Raw genomic sequence first — 25,008 nt, forward strand, 5'->3', positions numbered from 1 at the left:
TGCAATCTAGAAGAATTAGAACAGGGCCAATGTATCGTGCTGTGGCCATTTATACCAATGAAGGGGGAAGGAAGGGGTGGATATTAGTATGGGGCCTGGAACTGGTCCAAGTCAGCCCGTGTGGTGTGTGTGCTGATTGATGAAATGAACTCTAGGTCGGGGAAATTGATTCTGGCTGAGCTCAAACTCCCGTCACCGGCTTAGCAGAACGGAAGAAGGATGGAGCGCAAGTCAGACTAGTGGCCCTCACTTTCCACTTCCTTTTTCCACTCGCTTTTCCTCTCACTACCTATCCTGTTGGCTGTCTTTTTTTCTGTAACATGTTCAGATGTGATATAGGAGAGGTTATTGTCTTTCTGAGTTCAGTCTTTCATTTGGTCCTTCTCTATATTTCTGCCTCACACTGTTGGTGTCTATGGGTCTTTTCCGATCTTCCCCCCTTTTTCTCTCCCTCTACAATATATTGTGGTAATAACATAATATACACTACATAACCAAAAGTATGTGGACACCTGCTCATTGAACATCTCATTCCAAAATCATGGGCAGTAATATGGAGTTGGTCCCCCCTTTGCTGCTATAACAGCCTCCACTCTTCTGGGAAGGCTTTCCACTAGATGTTGTAACATTGCTGCGGGACTTGCTTCCATTCAGCCACAGGAACATTATTGAGGTTGGGCACTGATGTTGGGCAATTAGGCCTGGCTCGCAGTCGGCATTCCAATTCATCCCAAAGGTGTTTGATGGGGTTGAGGTTATGGCTCTGTGCAGGTCAGTCAAGTTCTTCCACACCAATCTTGACAAACCATTTCTGCATGGACCTCACTGTGTACATGGGGGCATTTTCATGCTGAAACAGGAAAGGGCCTTCCCCAAACTGTTGCCACAAAGTTGGAAGCACAGAATTGTCTAGAATGTCATTGTATGCTGTAGCGTTAAGATTTCCCTTCACTGGAACTAAGGGGCCTAGCCCGAACCATGAAAAACAGCCCCAGACCATTATTACTCCTCCACCAACCTTTTCAGTTGGTACTATGCATTGGGGCAGGTAGCGTTCTCCTGGCATCCGCCCAAACCTAGATTTGTCCGTCGGACTACCAGATGGTGAAGCGTGATTCATCACTCTAGAGAACATGTTTCCATTTCTCCAGAGTCCAATGGCGGCGAGCTTTACACTACTCCAGCTGACGCTTGGCATTGCACATGGTGAACTTTGGCTTGTGTGTGGATGCTCGGCCATGGAAACCCATTTCATGAAGCTCCCGACGAACAGTTATTGTGCTGACCTTGCTTCCAGAGGCAGTTTGGAACTTGGTAGTGAGTGTTGCAACCGAGGACAGACAATTTTTATGAGCTACATGCTTCAGCACTCTGCGGTCCCGTTCTGTGAGCTTGTGTGGCCTACCATTTCACGGCTGAGCCGTTGTTGCTACTAGACATTTCCACTTCACAATAACAGCACTTACAGTTGACTGGGGCAGCTCTAGCAGGTCAGAAATTTGACGAACTGACTTGTTGGAAAGGTGGCATCCTATGACGGTGCCACGTTGAAAGTCACTGAGCTCTTCTGTAAAGCCATTCTACTGCCAATGTTTGTCTATGGAGATTGCATGGCTGTGTGCTCCATTTTACACACCTGTCAGCAACGGGTGTGGCTGAAATATCCGAATCTACTAATTTTAAGGGGTGTCCACATACTTTTGTATATATAGAGTATCATTAAAGAGTATTCTCAGTGCGCTTGAGATATTTTGAAGTACATTCACCCTTCAACCCTGCTCACTCAATGGTCCTCAATATGCTACAACTGCCAGCATGCATGGCCAATCTCAACAAGACACTCCAGTGCTTCCTGATTATCAATAAAGTGGACTTTGACGCATTAAAAGCTCCTTGTATTTCCACAGTTGTGTTACAAGATCCAATTGTAAATTGGTGAACAATTAAATCTATGACTGCGGGCTACCAATATATACTACTACTATATCCACTATCGACAGTTATGTTGGTGAATGTGTGGGGCTTTCAAACACACAGTATGTGAGATAAAAGATAAGATCACTGTACAAAGACTAACACACAGGTCATCCAAACATGAGTGTCAATATGAACATTGTTGTGCCTCCCTTGTCAAATAATGAGCAAACAGCACCTCGTCACAAAGTCAACTATGACTCCAAGTCAAATCTATTCACCCTGCAAATGAACTGAACACAGCAGGAAGACACTTCGTGAGAAGTCCTAGGTCTATAGGTAAATTAACTAAGAATTTACGACTCTGAGACAGAGGTACTTTTACGCTGAATGGCCATGATCTCATCTTATCCCTATCGGACTCTGACCGTGAACAGACACGGCCCATATAACATAGCGAGGGTCGAGATGGTAGACAGTAAACCGCAGGACAGAATGGTGGTTGAATGTTGGTTAGAGGGAGAACGGTCTTTATGAGTATGTGGTCATTCTAACATACCTCATCTTTTAACAAATTGGCTGGCAATAACATTTTATAATCTCATGGACAAGGCGACACCTTCCATTCCGGCCTTTCTAAGGTCGTCTTCTACCGTGACACGTTCCCTGGATTACCCCCATATACGAGGAAGAAGGGGAGAAGGGGTTGCGTTGAAAAGGGGTCAGTACCCAATATCCTAACAATATTCCGGAATTTCTTGGTTTATGAGGAGATACAATTATCATCTTTAATACTGTAGGAAGGTTCTACCATGTGATAAATCACTTACAGTGGGGGAAAAAAGTATTTAGTCAGCCACCAATTGTGCAAGTTCTCCCACTTAAAAAGATGAGAGAGGCCTGTAATTTTAATCATAGGTACACATCAACTATGACAGACAAAATGAGATTTCTTTTTCCAGAAAATCACATTGTAGGATTTTTTATGAATTTATTTGCTATATTATGGTGGAAAATAAGTATTTGGTTATTAACAAAAGTTTCTCAATACTTTGTTATATACCCTTTGTTGGCAATGACACAGGTCAAACGTTTTCTGTAAGTCTTCACAAGGTTTTCACACACTGTTGCTGGTATTTTGGCCCATTCCTCCATGCAGATCTCCTCTAGAGCAGTGATGTTTTGAGGCTGTCGCTGGGCAACACAGACTTTCAACTCCCTCCAAAGATTTTCTATGGGGTTGAGATCTGGAGACTGGCTAGGCCACTCCAGGACCTTGAAATGCTTCTTACGAAGCCACTCCTTCGTTGCCCGGGCGGTGTGTTTGGAATCATTGTCATGCTGAAAGACCCAGCCACGTTTCATCTTCAATGCCCTTGCTGATGGAAGGAGGTTTTCACTCAAAATCTCACGATACATGGCCATTCATTCTTTCCTTTACACGGATCAGTCGTCCTGGTCCCTTTGCAGAAAAACAGCCCCAAAGCATGATGTTTCCACCCCCATGCTTCACAGTAGGTATGGTGTTCTTTGGATGCAACTCAGCATTCTTTGTCCTCCAAACACGACGAGTTGAGTTTTTACCAACAAGTTCTATTTTGGTTTCATCTGACCATATGACATTCTCCCAATCCTCTTCTGGATCATCCAAATGCACTCTAGCAAACTTCAGATGGGCCTGGACATGTACTGGCTTAAGCAGGGGGACACGTCTGGCACTGCAGGATTTGAGTCCCTGGCGGCGTAGTGTGTTACTGATGGTAGGCTTTGTTACTTTGGTCCCAGCTCTCTGCAGGTCATTCACTAGGTCCCCCTGTGTGGTTCTGGGATTTTTGCTCACCGTTCTTGTGATCATTTTGACCCCACGGGGTGAGATCTTGCGTGGAGGCCCAGATCGAGGGAGATTATCAGTGGTCTTGTATGTCTTCCATTTCCTAATAATTGCTCCCACAGTTGATTTCTTCAAACCAAGCTGCTTACCTATTGCAGATTCAGTCTTCCCAGCCTGGTGCAGGTCTACAATTTTGTTTCTGGTGTCCTTTGACAGCTCTTTGGTCTTGGCCATAGTGGAGTTTGGAGTGTGACTGTTTGAGGTTGTGGACAGGTGTCTTTTATACTGATAACAAGTTCAAACAGGTGCCATTAATACAGGTAACCAGTGGAGGACAGAGGAGCCTCTTAAAGAAGAAGTTACAGGTCTGTGAGAGCCAGAAATCTTGCTTGTTTGTAGGTGACCAAATACTTATTTTCCACCATAATTTGCAAATAAATTCATAAAAAATCCTACAATGTGATTTTCTGGATTTTTTTTCCTCAATTTGTCTGTCATAGTTGACGTGTACCTATGATGAAAATTACAGGCCTCTCTCATCTTTTTAAGTGGGAGAACTTGCACAATTGGTGGCTGACTAAATACTTTTTTTCCCCACTGTAGCTCCACAAATCGTCTCCCTTTGGAAATATTATGTGTCGGCGGCCATTTTAAGAGAAGGTGTTTGACCTTAGTTTGAAGCAAAGTGGATGTAATCACTGTAATTGGACAACCACGGTGCCAAAGCCCTAAACAAGATAGTATTTAATACACCAAAGAGGATAAAAAGCTGGGTGCCATTTTGATTATGTTTGTTTGAAATGAAAGAGCAGAAGCCTTTTATGTATCTGATAGGGACATAATCCTTTAGGGTGAAAACAGAAGTTAACAAATCATTTTAAAAGGGACCAAAGAGGACCTACTGACAATACCCATGATGCTCTACACTATATTGATGTAGTCTACAGAGGCAATTGTTCACAAACTACTAATGAGGGAGTAACTGAATATGATTCCTGAAGCATCCACATAGACCTTAAGGGCTTATGTAGACTTTGTTAAGCTTTAAAAGATACATTTAGCTTAAAGTGGGACCCAATATTCTCAACAGTTTCCAGTAAGGCGTCTCCAGAACGTGACATGTTGAACTACAGTATCTATAAATATTGGCCTACTACAGACAACCTTGAATCTCTTTCTAAGGTGTTATTCCATAATGGCCCCGCATAGACCCGGCGGCATGCGAATGGTGCCGTCATCCGCTCCACATAAAACAAGATGGACTCCCTAAATCAAGATGGTGAACCGGGCTCCTCGCATCTCCATTAGAGAGAAAACACCAGCTCAGTCCTCCCAATCGCCAATTAGCGCAGGGGCTAACAAGCAGTTGGGGGTGCATACCTGATCACCAATCTCAATAACATCCGCGCCCGACGTGCACTGGCATTCAATTCACCCAAGCCCATCCTCGCACTGCTATAATCTGTTTGTTAGATTTTTTAAAGTGATTTCTCACCCTGAAAAGTCTGGCTGAGCATTTAACATAATGCCTTTACCTTATTGAAAACGATGATTGCGCATGGTGTGCTCAGCCTGGTTCCAAAACAGAGGGTGTGTGTCTGTGTGTGTGTCTGTGTGTGTGCGTGCATGCGTACATCTCTGTCTGTACAGGCATGTGCTGCAGAGAGAGGCATCTACCTTGGTTTGTTTTGTATGCCTTCACTATACCCCTTATGACGACCACCAGGGGCCTGGTTGGAGAAAACACTGCCCAATTTTCTTAATCAATGAAAGTCCCTCAAAGCCATAGCGCCGCACAATCAACGTATGTGTTTACTGAAGACTGGCAGATGTTGTTCCATTATTCCAGTTCATCGAGCGAGATTCCTTCCCCTTTTGTTTGACACGGTCAGGCTCATGGAAGGTATCGTGTCTCCGCCAGTGCACGGTTCAACAGTTGTGCACATACACACACGCGCATGTAAATGCACACACACAAACATGTAGATACTAGTGTGCACATGAACATGTGTACACACACTGACCCACAGTTTCATCTATAAAGAATTGATTTCTTAGTCAGTGCATATAAAACAATAAGCAAATGCCAACTGATACAAATGCGTACACACACACACACACTTATACATACGCTGTGTCACGCAAAGGCACACACATTTCATCCGCTGGAAAATGCACAATCAAACCGCCATTATATATTGAAGTGACTTCAGGCACACCTCAGAGGATTTGAAACAACCAATGCATGTCGCCTGACAGATGTGATACTACCACAGATACATATAGCATCTGTAAGCTATAGGAACCATCTGCGGTGGGAAGTGTGCATGCATGTCAACTCATCTGGCTGCTCTTTTCAAGGCAGAACCCATTTTTGTGTAATTTTACTGACAAGCCGGGATATCAACTCCACACTGGAGCTCAAGAAATAGCTGCGGAGGCCCTACAAATTGGGGGACACATGCATAATGCATCAGGAAGAGTCATAACACCCCCCTCCCCCCTATGAGTCTTGCCTGTCAGGGGAGTTCTGGTGGAGGGTGGGTTTTGACTCCGGTTTAATGAGATCACTTTTAGCTCTTGACCGTGGAAGTCGGCGGCGGATTTAAATGCCTGGATGTCCTATGGAAACTCTTAAGAGTGAACTAACTTGATGGTAGCTTTGAGCGACTGCATAACCAGTGAAGGTTATTACAATGTAACAGTAATTTCACAGCTGTGAGTATATGCTATCATTACATAAAAATGTGATTGTGGTAGTGTGAGTACATCTCTGGTGTTGTGAGCAAGTATATTGCAGTAGATGACTATAGATGATTATAGACGGTTAATCTTTATATCTTCTAAGAGCCTTAAAAAAAAATGTGTGTGTAGATGTCTTATTGGTATCTCCAGCAGAGAAACCATGCTTGACATTTCCTTCAAGCAAAAACCTGATATCTTGTTTAACTTGCATATCCAGATCATAACCTATCCAACCATGACCAACCAATGTTCTTATCACATAGTATGCATTACATACACTACCATTCAAAAGTTTGGGGTCACTTAGAAAAGCAATTTTTTTGTCCATTAAAATAACATCAAATTGATCAGAAATACAGTGTAGACATTGTTAATGTTGTAAATGGCTATTGTAGCTGGAAACGGCTGATATTTAATGGAATATCTACATAGGCGTACAGAGGCCCATTATCAGCAACCATCAGTCCTGTGTTCCAATGGCACGTTGTGTTTGCTAATCCAAGTTTATCATTTTAAAAGGCTAACTGATCATTAGAAAACCCTTTTGCAATTATGTTAGCACAGCTGAAAACTGTTGTGCTGATTAAAGAATCAATACAACTGGCCTTCTTAAGACTCGTTGAGTATCTGGAGCATCAGCAATTGTGGGTTCAATTACAGGCTCAAAATGGCCTGAAACAAATAAGTTGCAAAGAAAAAGCCATATCTCAAACTTGGATTAGCAAACACAACGTGCCATTGGAACACAGGACTGATGGTTGCTGATAATGGGCCTCTGTACGCCTATGTAGATATTCCATAAAAAATCTGCAGTTTCCAGCTACAGTAGCCATTTACAACATTAACAATGTCTACGCTGTATTTCTGATCAATTTGATGTTATTTTAATGGACAAAAAAATAGCTTTTCTTTCGAAAACAAGTACATTTCTAAGTGACCCCAAACTTTTGAACGGTAGTGTATATATATAGTTTCTTCTTTGGAGTGTTGTTTCAAAAGCCATCACAACACCAACACAGGGGTATAAAAACAGCATTAACAGCAAAGCATGCTGGGAAGGAGTGGTGAATTGGTTGCAAGGTTGGGGGTTGTCGTTAGAATTAGGACATCAGGATGTGGGTAAGACAAAGTGAGGACACAAAAATTTGACCCATGGATCAAAATGGTAACTAGCAATAGTTGCATCCACACTAAAACATAGCCTAACTATGTGTTATAAATGGCTCCACATTTTTATCTAACATTTTACGATGTCAAAGTTAACTTGGCAGACCCAACATTGAGCAACAAATGCCTCCAAAGCCAGGAATATCATTAGCAGAAAGCATGACATGGTGGGGCAACAAGTCACAATCATGCTTACACCAAAACAGAAAAATGGTGGATGGGTTGGGTAGGAGGATGCTGGGTGAAAGACAAGAGTCAAAATACCTGCACGTAAATCCTACATGAGCGCTCTCTTTTCTGCAGCTGCAAACCACCAAAGAATGTAACAGTTAGCAAAAGTTAGACACAGACAAGTTCCATTAGCATGGTTTAAAGTGTGGATGGAGAGAAAATAAATATATCATTTTTATTTGTTTATTTGATTTGTTTATTTGGATCCTCATTAGCTTTTGCAGAGGCAGTAGCTACTCTTCCTGGGGTCCACAAAAAAAAAGTAACAAAACACGGATACACATAGACAAGGACAGTCACACAAATTTAAAATACAACGACATAAACAATACAACAAATAAATATAATAATAATACAAACAATACAACAAAAACAAATAAGGTAATTTTGCTGTTTGCTTGAGTAATTGAAGATGGAATGTAGTTCCATGCGATCATGGCTCTGTATGATACTGTGTGTTGCCGTGAATTCGTTTTAAACTTGGGGACTGTGAAGAGACCCCTGGTGGCATGTCTTGTGTGGTATGTACAGTGTATGGGTGTTTGAGCTTAATGTTATTTGATCATGCAGACAATCTGGAATTTTATTACAGTAATACCTCATAAAAACTAGCAGAGAAGCAGTTAATCTCTAGTCAACCCTCAACCAGGAAATACTGGCATGTATGTTGTTGATGTTAGTTTTGTACAGTATGTGCAGTTAAGGGTATGCTGCTCTGTTTTGAGCCAGCTGCAGCTTTGCTAGGTCTTCTTTGCTGCACTTGACCATATTACCGGACAATAATCAAGATGGGACAAGACCAGAGCCTGAACAACTAGTACAGTTGTGTCAAAAACGCTGAACAAAATGTCACCTCTCGACTTCGGATAATTAAGACTTTCTCATTTTATATAAACTGTGTGAAAAACGGAATGTACATTAATTATTCCCTCTCATAGAAAACATCACAAAGAATCATAGTCTTAATTAGCGCTGAAACGAGACACAAAGTCCAATTGGGGATTGGGGCTGAGACATAGTTCTGCTTTCAAGTTGGAGTTTCAAGGTTATCGCTTGTTCCTGCGGGTAAGTGGAGAGAAAGGAACTAAATAGGAACTATTTCACCTGAAAACCTTGCAGGAATAGGGCTAAACCTGAAATGTAGCATACCTGAGACTGATGTTAGCGGGTCAATCCAGTAGGTCGAGATTTCGAAGTAGCACTGGAGAACTAACAGCTGGCTAGGCTACATAACTGCTCATGTGTTCCCAATAGGAATTATGCAATCTGAAATAAAGGAAGTTAGCTAGTTGCCTGGAGTAGGAGCAGACTAGATATAAACAGAGACCTATTCTGTTAGCCTATCCTAGCATGTAACATTGGGCTGGGAACAGAATATATACAGTGGTGGAAAAAAGTATTTAGTCAGCCACCAATTGTGCAAGTCCTCCCACTTAAAAAGATGAGAGAGGCCTGTAATTTTCATCATAGGTACACGTCAACTATGACAGACAAAATGAGAAAAAAAAATCCAGAAAATCACATTGTAGGATTTTTAATGAATTTATTTGCAAATTATGGTGGAAAATAAGTATTTGGTCAATAACAAAAGTTTCTCAATACTTTGTTATATACCCTTTGTTGGCAATGACACAGGTCAAACGTTTTCTGTAAGTCTTCACAAGGTTTTCACACACTGTTGCTGGTATTTTGGCCCATTCCTCCATGCAGATCTCCTCTAGAGCAGTGATGTTTTGGGGCTGTCGCTGGGCAACACAGACTTTCAACTCCCTCCAAAGATTTTCTATGGGGTTGAGATCTGGAGACTGGCTAGGCCACTCCAGGACCTTGAAATGCTTCTTACGAAGCCACTCCTTCGTTGCCCGGGTGGTGTGTTTGGGATCATTGTCATGCTGAAAGACCCAGCCACATTTCATCTTCAATGCCCTTGCTGATGGAAGGAGGTTTTCACTCAAAATCTCACGATACATGGCCCCATTCATTCTTTCCTTTACACGGATCAGTCGACCTGGTCCCTTTGCAGAAAAACAGCCCCAAAGCATGATGTTTCCACCCCCATGCTTCACAGTAGGTATGGTGTTCTTTGGATGCAACTCAGCATTCTTTGTCCTCCAAACACGACGAGTTGAGTTTTTACCAAAAAGTTATATTTTGGTTTCATCTGACCATATGACATTCTCCCAATCCTCTTCTGTGTCACGGTTTCGGCCGAGGCGGCCCCTCCTCCTTGTTCGGGCAGGTTTCGGCGGTCGTCGTCTCCGGAGTACTAGCTGCCACCGTTCTATGTTTCATGTTTGATTGGTTTTGTCTGTTTGTCACACCTGTTTTGTGTTATGTCTCATTAAGCACCCTATTTAGTTCCTTGTTGTGAGTTTAGGTGTTGTGTGTAATTGTTGCGCTACCCGTTTCGGTGCGCTATTTGTAGCTTTCCTCCTTGTTTATTTTAGGAGAGGATTTTCGCACATGTTTTGTGCGCTCGTTTGTTTACGCCTGTGTGCGCTTTTCTCGCCTCCGGGCTGTTTGGATTGTATTTTTGTGTGCTCTACTAAAAGTCTTTGTTGGACTTAACTTCTGCGTCCTGCGCCTGATTCCACACCACACCAATCTACAGCAACACCTGACATTCTGGATCATCCAAATGCACTCTAGCAAACTTCAGACGGGCCTGGACATGTACTGGCTTAAGCAGGGGGACACGTCTGGCACTGCAGAATTTGAGTCCCTGGCGGCGTAGTGTGTTACTGATGGTAGGCTTTGTTACTTTGGTCCCAGCTCTCTGCAGGTCATTCACTAGGTCCCCCCGTGTGGTTCTGGGATTTTTGCTCACCGTTCTTGTGATCATTTTGACCCCACGGGGTGAGATCTTGCGTGGAGCCCCAGATCGAGGGAGATTATCAGTGGTCTTGTATGTCTTCCATTTCCTAATAATTGCTCCCACAGTTGATTTCTTCAAACCAAGCTGCTTACCTATTGCAGATTCAGTCTTCCCAGCCTGGTGCAGGTCTACAATGTTGTTTCTGGTGTCCTTTGACAGCTCTTTGGTCTTGGCCATAGTGGAGTTTGGAGTGTGACTGTTTGAGGTTGTGGACAGGTGTCTTTTATACTGATAACAAGTTCAAACAGGTGCCATTAATACAGGTAACGAGTGGAGGACAGAGGAGCCTCTTAAAGAAGAAGTTAGAGGTCTGTGAGAGCCAGAAATCTTGCTTGTTTGTAGGTGACCAAATACTTATTTTCCACCATAATTTGCAAATAAATTCATGAAAAATCCTACAATGTGATTTTCTGGAGAAAAAAAATCTCAATTTGTCTGTCATAGTTGACGTGTACCTATGATGAAAAGTACAGGCCTCTCTCATCTTTTTAAGTGGGAGAACTTGCACAATTGGTGGCTGACTAAATACTTTTTTCCCCCACTGTAAACAGAGGCTTAATCTGTTAGCCTAGCCTAGCATTAGCGCATAGCTTTGAGGGAATGCTAATGTACTCCTGATTGTCTGCAATGAGTGCCATCTTCCTTATTAAGGAGAACTCTAGCATTACAGTCAGCCCATTTTCCTGGAAGTGGTCATTTTAGCGCAATTCACATGGCCCTGTGATCATGAAAGTGGCACGGATCTTGGCGTTTGCCAACTCAATCGTCTCTTTGTCTGACGGCGGAGAGGCATTGCGCTTGCTATCAAAGGAATCTTTAATTCCGGTAGCTCTTAGCAGATTGTGTCAAAATGATTGAACTCAGAGGTAAATACACGCGCAAGCGAGAGAAAGGGAAGGAGAGAGGGAGCACCAGCGCTAGGGGCTGTCACCCGGGATTAAAAGGGGCTAAGGATGGAGGACAGAGCAGACAGGACAACCTTGAATAGTATAGAGAGAGCGCTAGGGGAGATTTGTCAGTTCCTTGATGTACTAGGTAAGAGAAGATGTAAGTCTAGGCTATTGTTTGTTTTAAATATATTCAGTTTCAGGACAATGTTATAACAACAAATAAAAAGGTTACTATCCTCTAAACATTATTTGAATTTGACCTGTTCATAACTTTTTATTTTCAAGATGGCTACCTCGTAAAAGCCATAGATGAACTGATCACAAGTGCAAGACGTCAGGTTTTTCTCCTCAGCCCGTTGGCTATCATCCTCCTGCTCTCCAATGGAGGGAACAATACTAAAATCTCAAATGGGGACATCTGGCTGCATGCGGCAATAAAATAAAGTCGGTGAAGAAAAGCTTTTGGGAAACAGTTGTTCGTGTTCCGCTACAAGTGAAGCTGCTCAAACAAATTAACGGCTGACATTTTGAATTTTACCAATGTTTGCTTTTCCGTTGGTTGCTTCAGCAGACATTAATGTATTATTTTAGCTCACCTTGCCCGAGTGCCCCTAGGTGTACCCAACTGTGAATTTGGGAATAATTGCATTAGTTTGAGGCTCCAAAAATCTCCTGAACTCCTGGGTCTAGGAAACAGCAATATTTAATACATTTCCTCTGTCTAGAAGGAAACAAGCGCAGCATGAGCGCCACTTCAGACGTGCCTGGCATATCTGTACAACCTCTTTAAAAATCTACCTACTTTGGAATAATCCTATCCACACATCTGCTGGTATAATTAGCCATCACCACAACCGACTTTGGTGTTATAAAGCACTACAGCCTACAAGGTGAGGCTTCAAAATATCCCCCCTGTGTTGGCTGGTTGTTGATAATTTTCCTTGAGCGGCAGCAGACCGCTAGATGTGAGAAATAATGCAGGATATCATTTGGTATGACAGTGCTGGGGCCAGAGCGCAGATCATTAAAACATTGACTACTGTTCAGGTTTGCCTGGTATTAAGGCCTTGTCAGGCTGGTGAGAAAATCAAGTTTCAGAGGAGGAAGGAAACACATGCTAACTACAGGCTGAAAAAGTTGAATGAAGTCAGTTAATTCTTCGCCTATGAAAACATTCTCGTATATATCCTCCTTTCTTCATCCTGTGTCCTTGGTGACCACTGATCTGAACAATCTGGATAACCAAGGCAAAAGGTTGGAAAACCCACTGGTTATGTTGCTCTCTCCTCTCAAGATCACTAGTCACCAAAGGAAGGAGACGAGGAGAGCAAATCAGTAATGAGTATTAACACACAGTCATTGCTTTTCCCAGACACGTACCTTGTTGAGGCTGCGGGCTGCGCTATCTTTGCCTCCAGGGGTGAGGTTCCTAAGCTGCACGTCAAGTAGGTCCACAAGCTGACCCATGGCCTTGACTGTGTAGGTGATGTCCCCCGCCTGAAGGTTAATCTTGGTTTGCTCCGACAGCTCCCTGGCAATGATGGCTGCAGTCTCTCCGGCTTTGAGCTGGCAAAACAACAACATACACATAAATTAACCATGCGTGATTGCATACAGACATACTCATTGACACACACATCGTATGCAATTAACCACTGACTATCATGCTATGTGGCTATAGTGTAACCAGAAATGGACTGGCCATAGGGCAGATAGGGCAAATACCAGATGGGCTGGTCAAACTTGAGCCCAGTGGGCTGGTCTAAATTGGGGGTTTTGCACAGAATTATCAATATTTGGCTAATAATGGGGTCCTCAAGGGAAAGAAATGGTCCGGTGTGTTATATGATTGGTTCATTAATATGAGTATTCAATATCTCACCCAATGTTACTGAATGACTCTCTTTCATTCTACTTAAAGTAGCTAGAATCAAATCAATTCCAGTCATACACTATTACATCAGAAAATAAAATCCAAAAAATCATACAATTATCCGTCTCCCTTTATCCAAACACATACTCTGCCTTGAACTAATTATTTTCAACATACACATTTCAAACATGACAAATGGCATTATACAAACTGTTAGAAAATAATGTTGTTTAGCGTGTGCAGATTCTCTGATTAAACCACTATTGCCTGGAATTTAATAGGTGAGAACATTTTCAATTGAATGCTCACCGGGCCAATATAGTATCAGGAAGCAATTATGTAGTCAACTATCGAGAGACTTCTCCCCTGATAGTCTATCAGCAGCGTGAAACTAAAGGCTGCTAGCTATAGGGGGAGAACGTCACACACGGAGGATTACGCCTGTTTGAAATTAATTTTGTCAGACGTGTTGTGCGCTTCTGTGATTGCCATGACTGTGCTTTGGCGAGGTCTTCTGGGGGGAAAAAAAACTGCAACGATCATTCCAGTCTATTTCACTCTGGCAGTCTTAAGGCATGAAATATGTTTTGTTTGCTTCCTTTTTTTCACAATTCTCTCTCTCTCTCTCTCTCTCTCTCTCTCTCTCTCTCAATTATTTACATTGTCAAAGTATACATATAACATATATGGTGGGACCAACAGCAATAATAATAGTAGTAGTGGAAATGGGATCACCAGTTACAGCAACTACAACAATATTAATGAGAATAACAATACATTAAAGCAATAGTAGTAGACCAGTCTCAACATGACTGAGAAGCCAAATTACATGGTATGAAAGCCAAAACAAAACGGGAAATATTATTGACATTACATTGCACTTTCACTGGCTATCCCCCAGGTTGTGGCAGGAGGACACATATTTGGCTGCCAAAACCGCACATTTTGGCTTTTCACCCAATAAATATTATATATTTTTCATCAGATTTTATAGTTTCAAATTCTTTGTACTGAATGATAATTTTGGGAAAGAAAGATTCTCTTAGGTCTGAGTATTTGTCACAGTGTAATAGGAAATGCAGCTCTGTCTCTACCTCTCCCCTGGAGCAGAGTGAGCACAGCCTGTCCTCTCTGGGCAGCCAGGTTTGCCTGTGACGACCGGTCTCTATAGCCAGACTGCGCTCACTGAGTCTGTACCTAGTCAGTGTTTTCCTCAGTTTTCTATCGGTCACAGTGGTAAGATAGTCTGCCACCATGTCAAATCAAATCAAAATGTATTTGTCACATACACGTGTTTAGCAGATGTTATAGCGGGTGTAGCGAAATGCTTGTGCTTCTAGCGCCGACAGTGCAGTAATATCTAACAAGTAATATCTAACAATTTTACAACATATACCCAATACACACAAAACTAGTAAGAAATGGGATTTAAGAATATATACATATATGGACAAGCAATGAAAGAGCGGCATGGACTAAGATACAGTAGAATATTATAGAATAGAATGCAGTATATACATATGAGATGAGTAGTGCAAGATATATAAACATTATTAAAGTGACTAGTGTTCCATTTCTTAAAGTGGCCAGTGATTTCAATAGGCAGCAGCAGCCTCTAATGTGCTAGTGATGGCTATTTAACTGTCTGATGGCCTTGAGATAGAAGCCGTTTTTCATTCTCTCGGTCCCAGTTTTGATGCAACTGTACTGACCTCGCCTTCTGGATGATAGCGGGGTGAACAGGCAGTGGCTCGGGTGGTTGATGTCCTTGATGATCTTTTTGGCCTTCCTGTGACATCGGGTGCTGTATCTGTCTTGGAGGGCGGGTAGTTTGCCCCCGGTAATGCGTTCGGCAGACCACACCACCCTCTGGAGAGCCCTGCGGTTGTGGGCAGTGCAGTTGCCATACCAGGTGGTGATACAGCCCGACAGAATGCTCTCAATTGTGCATCTGTAAATGTTTGTGAGGGTTTTAGGTGCTAAGCCGAATTTCTTCAGCCTCCTGAGGTTGAAGAGGCTCTGTTGCGCCTTCTTCACCACACTGTCTGCGTGGGTGAACCATTTCAGTTTGTCAGTGATGTGTACGCCAAGGAACTTGAAGCTTTCCACCTTCTCCACTGCGGTCCTGTTGATGTGGATAGGGGGGTGAACCCTCTGCTGTTTCCTGAAGTCCACATCCATCTCCTTTGTTTTGTTGATGTTGAGTGAGAGGTTACTTTCCTGGCACCACACTCCCAGAGCCCTCACCTCCTCCCTGTAGGCGGTCTTGTCATTGTTGGTAATCAAGCCTACTACTGTTGTGTCGTCTGCAAACTTGATGATTGAGTTGGAGGCGTGCTTGGCCACGCAGTCATGGGTGAACAGGGAGTACAGGAGGGGGCTGAGCACGCACCCTTGTGGGGCCCCAGTGTTGAGGATCAGCGGTGGAGATGTTGTTTCCTACCTTCACCACCTGGGGGCGGCCCGTCAGGAAGTCCAGGACCCAGTTGCACAGGGCGGGGTTCAGACCCAGGGCCTCGAGCTTAATGATGAGCTTGGAGGGTACTATGGTGTTGAATGCTGAGCTATAGTCAATGAACAGCATTCTTACATAGGTATTCCTCTTGTCCAGATGGGATAGGGCAGTGAGCAGTGTAATGGCGATTGCATCGTCTGTGGATCTATTGGGGCGGTAAGCAAATTGAAGTGGGTCTAGGGTGACAGGTAGGTAGAGGTGATATGATCCTTGACTAGTCTCTCAAAGCACTTCAAGATGACAGAGGTGAGTGCTACAGGGCGATAGTCATTTAGTTCAGTTACCTTTGCTTTCTTGGGTACAGGAACAATGGTGGCCATCTTGAAGCATGTGGGAACAGCAGACTGGGAAAGGGAGAGATTGAATATGTCCATAAACATACCAGCCAGCTGGTCTGCGCATGCTCTGAGGACGCGGCTAGGAATGCCGTCTGGGCCGGCAGCCTTGCTGGGGTTAACATGCTTAAATGTCTTAATCACGTCGGCCATGGAGAAGGAGAGGCCACAGTCCTTGGTAGTGGGCCTCGTCAGTGGCACTGTGTTATCCTCAAAGCGGGCGAAGAAGGTGTTTAGCTTGTCTGGAAGCGAGACGTCGGTGTCGGCGACGTGGCTGGTTTTCCTTTTGTAGTCCATGATTGTCTGTAGACCCTGCCACATACGTCTTGTGTCTGAGCCGTTGAATTGCGACTCCACTTTGTCTCTATACTGATGTTTTGCCAGTTTAATTGCCTTGCGGAGTGAGTAGCTACACTGTTTGTATTCTGCCATATTCCCAGTCACCTTGCCATGGTTGAATGCGGTGGTTCGCGCTTTCAGATTTGCGTGAATGCTGCCATCTATCCACGGTTTCTGGTTAGGGTAGGTTTTAATAGTACTGTCTGTTTAGAGCTAAATAGCATTGAAGTTTACTTTGATTGTTTGTGGTGTCTTTCCAATAGGTGATATATTTTTATTTTTGCTTTGTGATGATTTGGTTGGGCCAGATTTCCTGAGTGATGTCTTGAGGCTCTATGGGGTTGGTTTGGGTTAGTGAACTGAGCCTCAGAACCAGCTGGCTGAGGGAACTTGTTTAATCTCTTGACATAGTTGAGCTGTGTGATGGAATGTATTGGGGTCACTTGTTTTTAGATGGTTGTAAAATTTGATGGCTCTTTTTTCTATTCGAATAACAAGGGGGTATTGGATAAATTCTGCTCTATATGCGTTATTTTGAGTTTTTCTTTGCACTTGCAATACAGTCTTGCAATACTCTGCATGCAGTATTTCGATTGGATGTTTGTTCCATTTGGTAAATTCATTATTAGAGAGCGGACCCCATACTTCGCTGCCATATAGAGCAATTGGTTCTATAACTGATTGGAACACTTTGAGCCAGATTCTAATTGGAATTTCGATTTTAATGTTCCTTTTAATGGCATAGAATTCTGTTCTTGCTTTGTCTCTCAGCTCATTCACAGCCATGTGAAAGCTACCTGTGTTGCTGATATTCAGTCCTAGATACGTGTAGTTTGTGGTGTGTTCTAATAGAACTGTGTCCAAATATAATTTATTTTTGTCATCCTGATTTCCTGACCTTTTTTGGAATATCATTATATTCGTTTTTTTTAGATTAACGGTCAGGGCCCAGGTCTGAAAGAATCTGTGCAGATGATCTAGATGCTGCTGTAACCCCTCCTTAGTGGGAGACAGTAGCACCAGGTCATCTGCGTACAGCAGACACTTGATTTCAGTGTTGTATAGGGTGAGACCAGGTGCTGCCGATTCTTCTAATGTTTTTGCCAATTCATTAATGTAGATGTTAAATAGTGTTGGACTTATTGGGCAGCCCTGTTTCACTCCACATCCCTGAGAGAAGAAGTCAGTTTGCTTGTTGCCGATTTTAACCGCACATTTGTTTTTAGTGTACATTGATTTAATAACATCATATGTTTTCCCTCCAATACCACTTTCTATTAGTTTATAAAAAAGTCCTTTGTGCAAAATTGAATCAAATGCTTTCTTGAAGTCAACAAAACACGAGTAGATTTTGCCTTTGTTTTGGTTTACTTGTTTGTCAATTAGAGTGTGGAGGGTGTAAATGTGGTCTGTTGTATGATAATTGTTTTTAAATCCAATTTGGCTTCTGCTCAGGACGCTGTGTTCATCAAGGAAATGATGTAGTCTGCTATTTATGATACTGCAGAGAATTTTCCCCAAGTTGCTGTTAACGCAAATTCCTCTGTAATTATTTGGGTCAAATTTGTCTCCATTTTTATAGATTGGTGTGATCAATCCTTGGTTGCAAATATCGGGGAAAATACTTGCAGTGGGGATAATGTTGAAGAGTTTGAGTATAGCCAATTTGAATTTGTGGTCTGTATATTTGATAATTTCATTTAAAATACCATGAGCACTACAGGCCTTTTTGGGTTGGAGAGTGCATCGTTTTTCCAATAATTATTCTTATGTAATTAGGGCATCCACAGGATTCTGATAGTCATTGACTGCTGATTCAAGGATTTGTAATTTTTCTTGTATATCTTTTTGTTCTGGGCTCTTTGTTATATTGCTGTAGAGGTTTGCAAAGTGATTTCTCCACATATCCCCATTTTGGATAGCCAATTCCTCATGATGAGGTTTGTTTTATTTATTCCAATTCTCCCAGAAGTGGTTTGATTCTATGGATTCCTCAATCACATCCAGCTGATTTCTAATGTGCTGTTCCTTTTTTGTTCTTAGGGTGTGTTTGTTTTGCTTCAGTGTTTCCCCATATTGAAGGCGTATGTTTTTGTTGTCTGGGTCTCTGTGTTTTTGATTAGATATATTTCTCAATGACCTTCTTAGATTTTTGCAATCATTATCAAACCATTTGTCATGATCTATTCTTTTTAGTTTTATCTTATGTTTCTTTAGATTAGCCAAGGAGGCTAATTTGTCAAATCTCTCTCTCTCTCTCTCTCTCTCTCTCTCTCTCTCTCTCTCACATGCCCCTCTCTCTCTCACATGCCCCTCTCTCTCGATCATGCCTCTCTCTCGATCATGCCTCTCTCTCGATCATGCCTCTCTCTCGATCATGCCTCTCTCTCGATCATGCCTCTCTCTCGATCATGCCTCTCTCTCTCTCTCTCTCTCATGCCCTCTCTCTCTCTCTCATGCCTCTCTCTCTCTCTCTCATGCCCCTCTCTCTCTCTCATGCCTCTCTCATGCCTCTCTCTCTCTCATGCCTCTCTCTCTCTCATGCCTCTCTCTCAAGCCCCTCTCTCTCTCTCAGGCTTCTATCCCTCATGCCTCTCTCTCTCGTTGTATTGTGGGTAGCAGCTCCATCTTTAGACTTGGAGGAAGAAAACTAATATTTTCAAAGCACAACCACGAACCCTTAGGGTGTACACTAAGTGTTGTACAGCCTAAGTGTACGCCACTTTGTTGGAGAGTGTACCTATTTTTATTTTCCGGGGGAAACAATTAAATATTCTTAAGCCACGGATGAGTCTGTTAATTTGCTAATGAAGAGTCTCCATTTGCCCACAAACTAACAACCGCTTTGTACTTTGGGAGTTTCTTGTCTCTTGGCTTGTAAATTACAATGCAGAACTCTGCCAAGCAGAGAGGCCTAATGATGTAAAGGAGTCTCATTTCATAGTGCAATGTGTTTCTAGGCTTTCATTTATCTTGAATTGGATTATGAAGAAAAAACGGACTTGTGTGTAGCTTTCTTTGTTTCTACTACCCTGCCATTCAATTGAATAGGGCCTTGAAAAAGCACCTATTCTATTAATGAAATGGGTCATGTTTTCACATGCAGATGATTGGACTACCTTTCAAAAACATTTATTTAGACTGATCCCAGGGTCAGTGTTAGAATGCTAAACACAGCTCTCAGAAATAAAACCTCTGGATATATTCAATTCGACAGGGACATTGAAGAGGTGAGGTTGGATCTGTTTTGGAGCACTACAGTACCGAAGGCATATTTGTATGATTATTTGTATGATTTGTATTCATGCCGCTATTCTTACTAATGTCCTCCCTTTTTGGAATGCTAATAGCTTTGTGCAGATTTGATTAGCCTGGGGTTCAGTGAATACCAAGAGACATAGCATTTGGGCTATGTTTAGGAGTCTAACCCTGCCCAAGGCATCAGTGGAAGTCAGACATCTGTTTATAGTCTGCTGGGTTCTCGTTCGATCCACTTCTTTCCTCTGATATTTTATACAGAACCGCTGCTGGATTCAAAGTCTGGAACTGCGTCCCAAATGGCACCCTATGACCAAGGCTTGTAGGGCTCTGGTTAAAAGTTGTGTACTATGAAAGGAATAGGGTGCCATTTGGGACGCAAACAAAGTTTGGACGTAGCGAGATGAGGCCGTCGCCCTGGCGCCCTCCCACGCATTATAAATAGACGCATTAGGGGGAGACTGCGGTGTCCGAGGCACAGGGCCTCACATGATTTACATGCCCATCGCTTGCAATCATTGCCTCTGTGTTTATTAGCAGAACCAATTACACCGGCTTAATTGGCCTTTCTTTGAGAACCCTGATCCTGTGTGGACAGTGAGTTGAGAGTAGAGAAGCACTCACTCTCTCCCTCTCGGTTACCCTCTTTCTCCAAATGAGAAGAGCTACGGCCACAGTAAGAAAAAGTTAAGTCTGTCAATGTCTCTCTCGCTCTCAATCACGGTCTCTCTCTCTCTCTCCCTCGCTCTCTCTCCCTCGCTTTCTCCATCTCTCTTCCAGCCTCTCTCTCAGCCTCTCACTATTTCACTCACTCACCCTTTCTCTCGTCTCTCTCACTGCGTCTTCCTGTTAATGAGAAGAACCAGGGACAAGCGCCAGACGGAATTCTGGGATGCCTGACAGGTTGATCTTCATTTAAATTCCCCGTCGCCACCTTGACAACGAGGGATGACAGGCACATCGCTCATGCCTAATTTGCGTAATAAAGATGAATAACACTTTTGTTAAAAATGTATACATATTCCAATAGTCACTCCCACAAAGGGTACGACTGTGGCAAGTTTTGTGCTGCTTTGCTTGTGAGATTGTTATAGTATACATCCTAACTGACTATGCATTTCAGTCAGGAAATAGTGACATTATAGTAAAGGATAGGATAGAGGAGTGGAATCGTCTACATATCGATTGAAGCAGAATGGTACTGAGCTGTAGTTAATAACCAAAACATCAGCCCACGGTCGTCTTTTATTGCACTCGAAAAAGCTAAACGTTGCAAAAAAATGCACCTGATCTCTCTACCTCACTCTCTCTACCTCTCCCCCACAAAAAAATTTAACCACCCGTTCTCCATCCATAACCACAAAGTGCCATTTGGTTAATGGGCTTTTGCCAGTCTGGAGTGGATCATAAGTGTTATTGCCGGCATGCTTCAGGCTCCTGCGAGTTTCAGCGAGTGCATTTTGACATCTGATGCAATTCATAAACAGGGAGAAAGCTGCTACTAGTACTACTACTGCTGTAGTCCCAATAACCATCTCTTCTGTATCTGAGATTCCATTATAGATTTAAACACAGAAGGGGAATGAGATAGACCCCCTCTGGGGCTAAAGAAAATGGCAGAATTGTGGGCCATAATTGTGTAGTGGGTGTATTGGCCACCATTGTGAACTAAATGCAGTAGGTAGGAAAGTACTCTAAGACCGCTGCTTTCAACTGTGGTTCTTAGGTTTGTAGTGTCTACTGCTATTCCTCTTTACCTGGAGCGAATGGAAGATTTGACATTAATTGACCAATTACATTCTTCTGAGCAGAGACAAAGAATACCTGTGGAGCACAGTGGTCCTAGAGGATGGGAGGATGGGCGTAGTATCCACTTGGTCTAAGGGGTTTCCATTGATGCAAAGTGAACAAGTGTGAATTGCCAAGCGTGAATTGTGTGCGTGTGTGTGTGTGTGTGTGTGTGTGTGTGTGTGTATCTATGAGTTGATCCCCTTGGGGCCCCTTACCTTCTGGGTGATTACATTGACCCATGGGGACGTACAGTTGCTAAGGTTGGGCCCTTGAGGGTCCCAGTATCCTTCGGGCCCCATACACAAATACATGGCAACGCCTGTGGAAGAAAACAACACTCAGAGTTAGAGGCAATAGAGCAAAACACAGGGATTCATACCTCAAAGCTATCACTGGAAATCAATGCAATGCTACCAACGGCGAGACGCGTGCTTCGAAACAACGTTATTCTTGCAACAGCCTTGTTACACAGTGGCAAGAAAAAGTATGTGAACCCTTTGGAATTACCTGGATTTCTGCATAAATTGGTCATAAAATTTGATCTGACTTTCATCTAAGTCACAAGAATAGACAAACACAGTGTGCTTAAACTAATATCACACTAATTATTGTATTTTTCTTGAATACATCATTTAAACATTCACAGTGTAGGTTGGAAAAAGTATGCAAACCCCTAGGCTAATGACTTCTCCAAAAGCTAATTGGAGTCAGGAGCCAGCTAACCTGGAGTCCAATCAATGAGACGAGATTGGAGATGTTGGTTAGAGCTGCCCTGCCCTATAAGAAACACTCACAAAATGTGAGTTTGCTATTCACAAGAAGCATTGCCTGATGTGAACCATGCCTCGAACAAAAGAGATCTCAGAAGACCTAAGATTAAGAATTGTTGACTTGCATAAAGCTGGAAAGGGTTACAAAAGTATCTCTAAAAGACTTGATGTTCATCAGTCCACGGTAAGACAAATTGTCTATAAACGGAGAAAGTTCAGCAGTGTTGCTACTCTCCCTAGGAGTGGCCTTCCTGCAAAGATGAATGCAAGAGCACAGCGCAGAATGATCAATGAGGTTAAGAGTGTCAGCTAGAGTGTCAGCTAAAGACTTTCAGAAATCTCTGTAACATGCTAACATCTCTGTTGACGAGTCTACGATACGTAAAACACCAAACAAGAATGGTGTTCATGGGAGGACACCACGGAAGAAGCCACTGCTGTCCAAAAACAACATTGCTGCAGGCGCTACTGGCAAAATATTCTGTGTACAGATTGAACTAAAGTTTCACTATGTGTGGAGAAAAAAAGCCACAGCACACCAACATCAAAACCTCATCCCAACTGTAAAGTATGGTGGAGGGAGCATCATGGTTTGGGGTTGCTTTGCTGCCTCAGGGCCTGGAGAGCTTGCTATCATCGACGGAAAAATGAATTCCCAACTTTATCAAGGCATTTTGCAGGAGAATGTAAGGCTATCTGTCCGGCAATTGAACAAAATCAAATCAAAACAGAAGTTGGGTGATGCAACAGGACAACAACCCAAAACACAGAAGTAAATCAACAACAGAATGGCTTCAACAGAAGAAAATATGCCTTCTGGAGTGTCCCAGTCAGAGTCCTGACCTCAACTCGATTGTGATGCTGTGGCATGATCTCAAGAGAGCGGATCACACCAGACATCCCAAGAATATTGCTGAACTGAAACAGTTTTGTAAAGAGGAATGTTCCAAAATTCCTCCTGAACATTGTGCAGGTCTGATCCACAACTACAGAAAACGTTTGGTTGAGGTTACTGCTGCCAAAGGAGGGTTAACCAGTTAACAAATCCAAGGGTTCACATACTTTTCCCACCCTGCACTGTGAATGTTTACACGGTGTGTTCAATAAAGATGAAAACATATAATTGTCTATTGTTGTGACTTAGATGAGGATCTGACCAATTTATGCAGAAATCCAGGTAATTCCAAAGGGTTCACATTCTTTGTCTTGCCACTGTATTTAACTTCATGCTTCGTCCTTTTACAATCTGTTGGTGTTTGTCTGTGTGAATGTGTCACTACTATTCATTCCGAATCAAACTACCATGTCCTTAAAACCAATTCCCCTTAAAGTGGAACTGACAGCATTTTAGCTACTTTGCAGATATGAAACAGACAATGATAATATCAGTCAAAAATATCAAATTCCCAGTTTGTGCTACAAAACCAACTTTATAAGACGATTTGAAAGGAGGTTCTATTTGACAAAAAAAATGCTTGACGTAGAGTAAGGCATTGTTGGCAGAATAGACGGATGCCGTTCAATGCATGATTAATATAATTCATTGATAAAATATTGGTAGTTCAACAAATATTGCTATCAGGTTGTAAATCACAGCTGGCCTGGTACATTGTTTGCTTCCTCCAGCCTTTGGGTTGCATCGTTTCAGTTTCAATTACTCAATATTTCGGACAGAAACGGACTAATGTAACTAAGGCTGGGAATGCCAATACAATCAAACTAGCAAGGGCAATGATCACAAGTGAGTCATAACATGGCTAACAGGCTAGCCTATTTAGGTAGCTATTTATTTAGCAAGAAAAACACGGAGCCTAACGTTAGCTAGCTAGCTGCCGGGAGGATGTTGTCATTGGACGAGTGGGTGAGTGGCCAACTTTTTCCCCCCCATATCGTTTTTCTGTGGCTACAGCTAGAGATGCAGGTGTCATTTGGTTAGCTAGCAAGAAATTACAAAAATTACTTTGCTAGCTAGCTATGCTGAACTTGAACGACTGTTATCCACAGTTAGCATATCTCTTAGTTGTCAATCAAATGTATTTGGCATCGGTCAAATGCGCGGGCAGGCAGGCAAGTTCCCATTCAGTTGTCAAAACGTGAGCTGGGACAAGCACGTATTGGCAGGCAAGCTGCAGAAGGGCGAGCAGGATACTATTCCCTATCGTTTATCAGTGCAATTTTGATGGCCAACTACAAGCTTAACAAGTTTGAGAAGGTTTATCTGCTGTTCCCTCGTTAGACTTTAGCTAATCTCGCTCTGGCTAACATTAGTTGTACATCTTGTTGTCGATGATGTGCATAGGCAACTGAGGGAGAGATGGTTTCATGATCAATAGAACTGTAAAGTTCCCAAATGTAAGAGGACTCCCATGGTATTTACATATTTGCAGAAATCCATTCAGGTGTATTTTGTGGCTTTTGGCGAATGCTTTCTAATGATCTGAAGTCACGCTGTTGCTACTGCCTGTAAACAAACA

General features: G+C 42.7%; 1 protein-coding gene across 1 annotated transcript in view; it reads right to left on the bottom strand.

Moving 5' to 3' along the window:
* LOC311112601 (adhesion G protein-coupled receptor L3-like) overlaps positions 1-25,008 on the bottom strand; it is a gene marked incomplete at its 5' end in the record, with an annotated part of 228,768 nt that overhangs the window by 95,137 nt on the left and 108,623 nt on the right. The window contains 3 exons of the mRNA XM_084155747.1: positions 7,922-7,960; positions 13,034-13,219; positions 21,980-22,083. Of these exons, the coding sequence (XP_084011873.1) occupies positions 7,922-7,960; positions 13,034-13,219; positions 21,980-22,083 (329 nt within the window). The remainder of the gene's footprint in view (positions 1-7,921; positions 7,961-13,033; positions 13,220-21,979; positions 22,084-25,008) is intronic.

Source organism: Coregonus lavaretus (genome assembly GCF_964263955.1).
Source record: "Coregonus lavaretus genome assembly, chromosome: 39".
Taxonomy (NCBI): Eukaryota; Metazoa; Chordata; class Actinopteri; order Salmoniformes; family Salmonidae; genus Coregonus; species Coregonus lavaretus.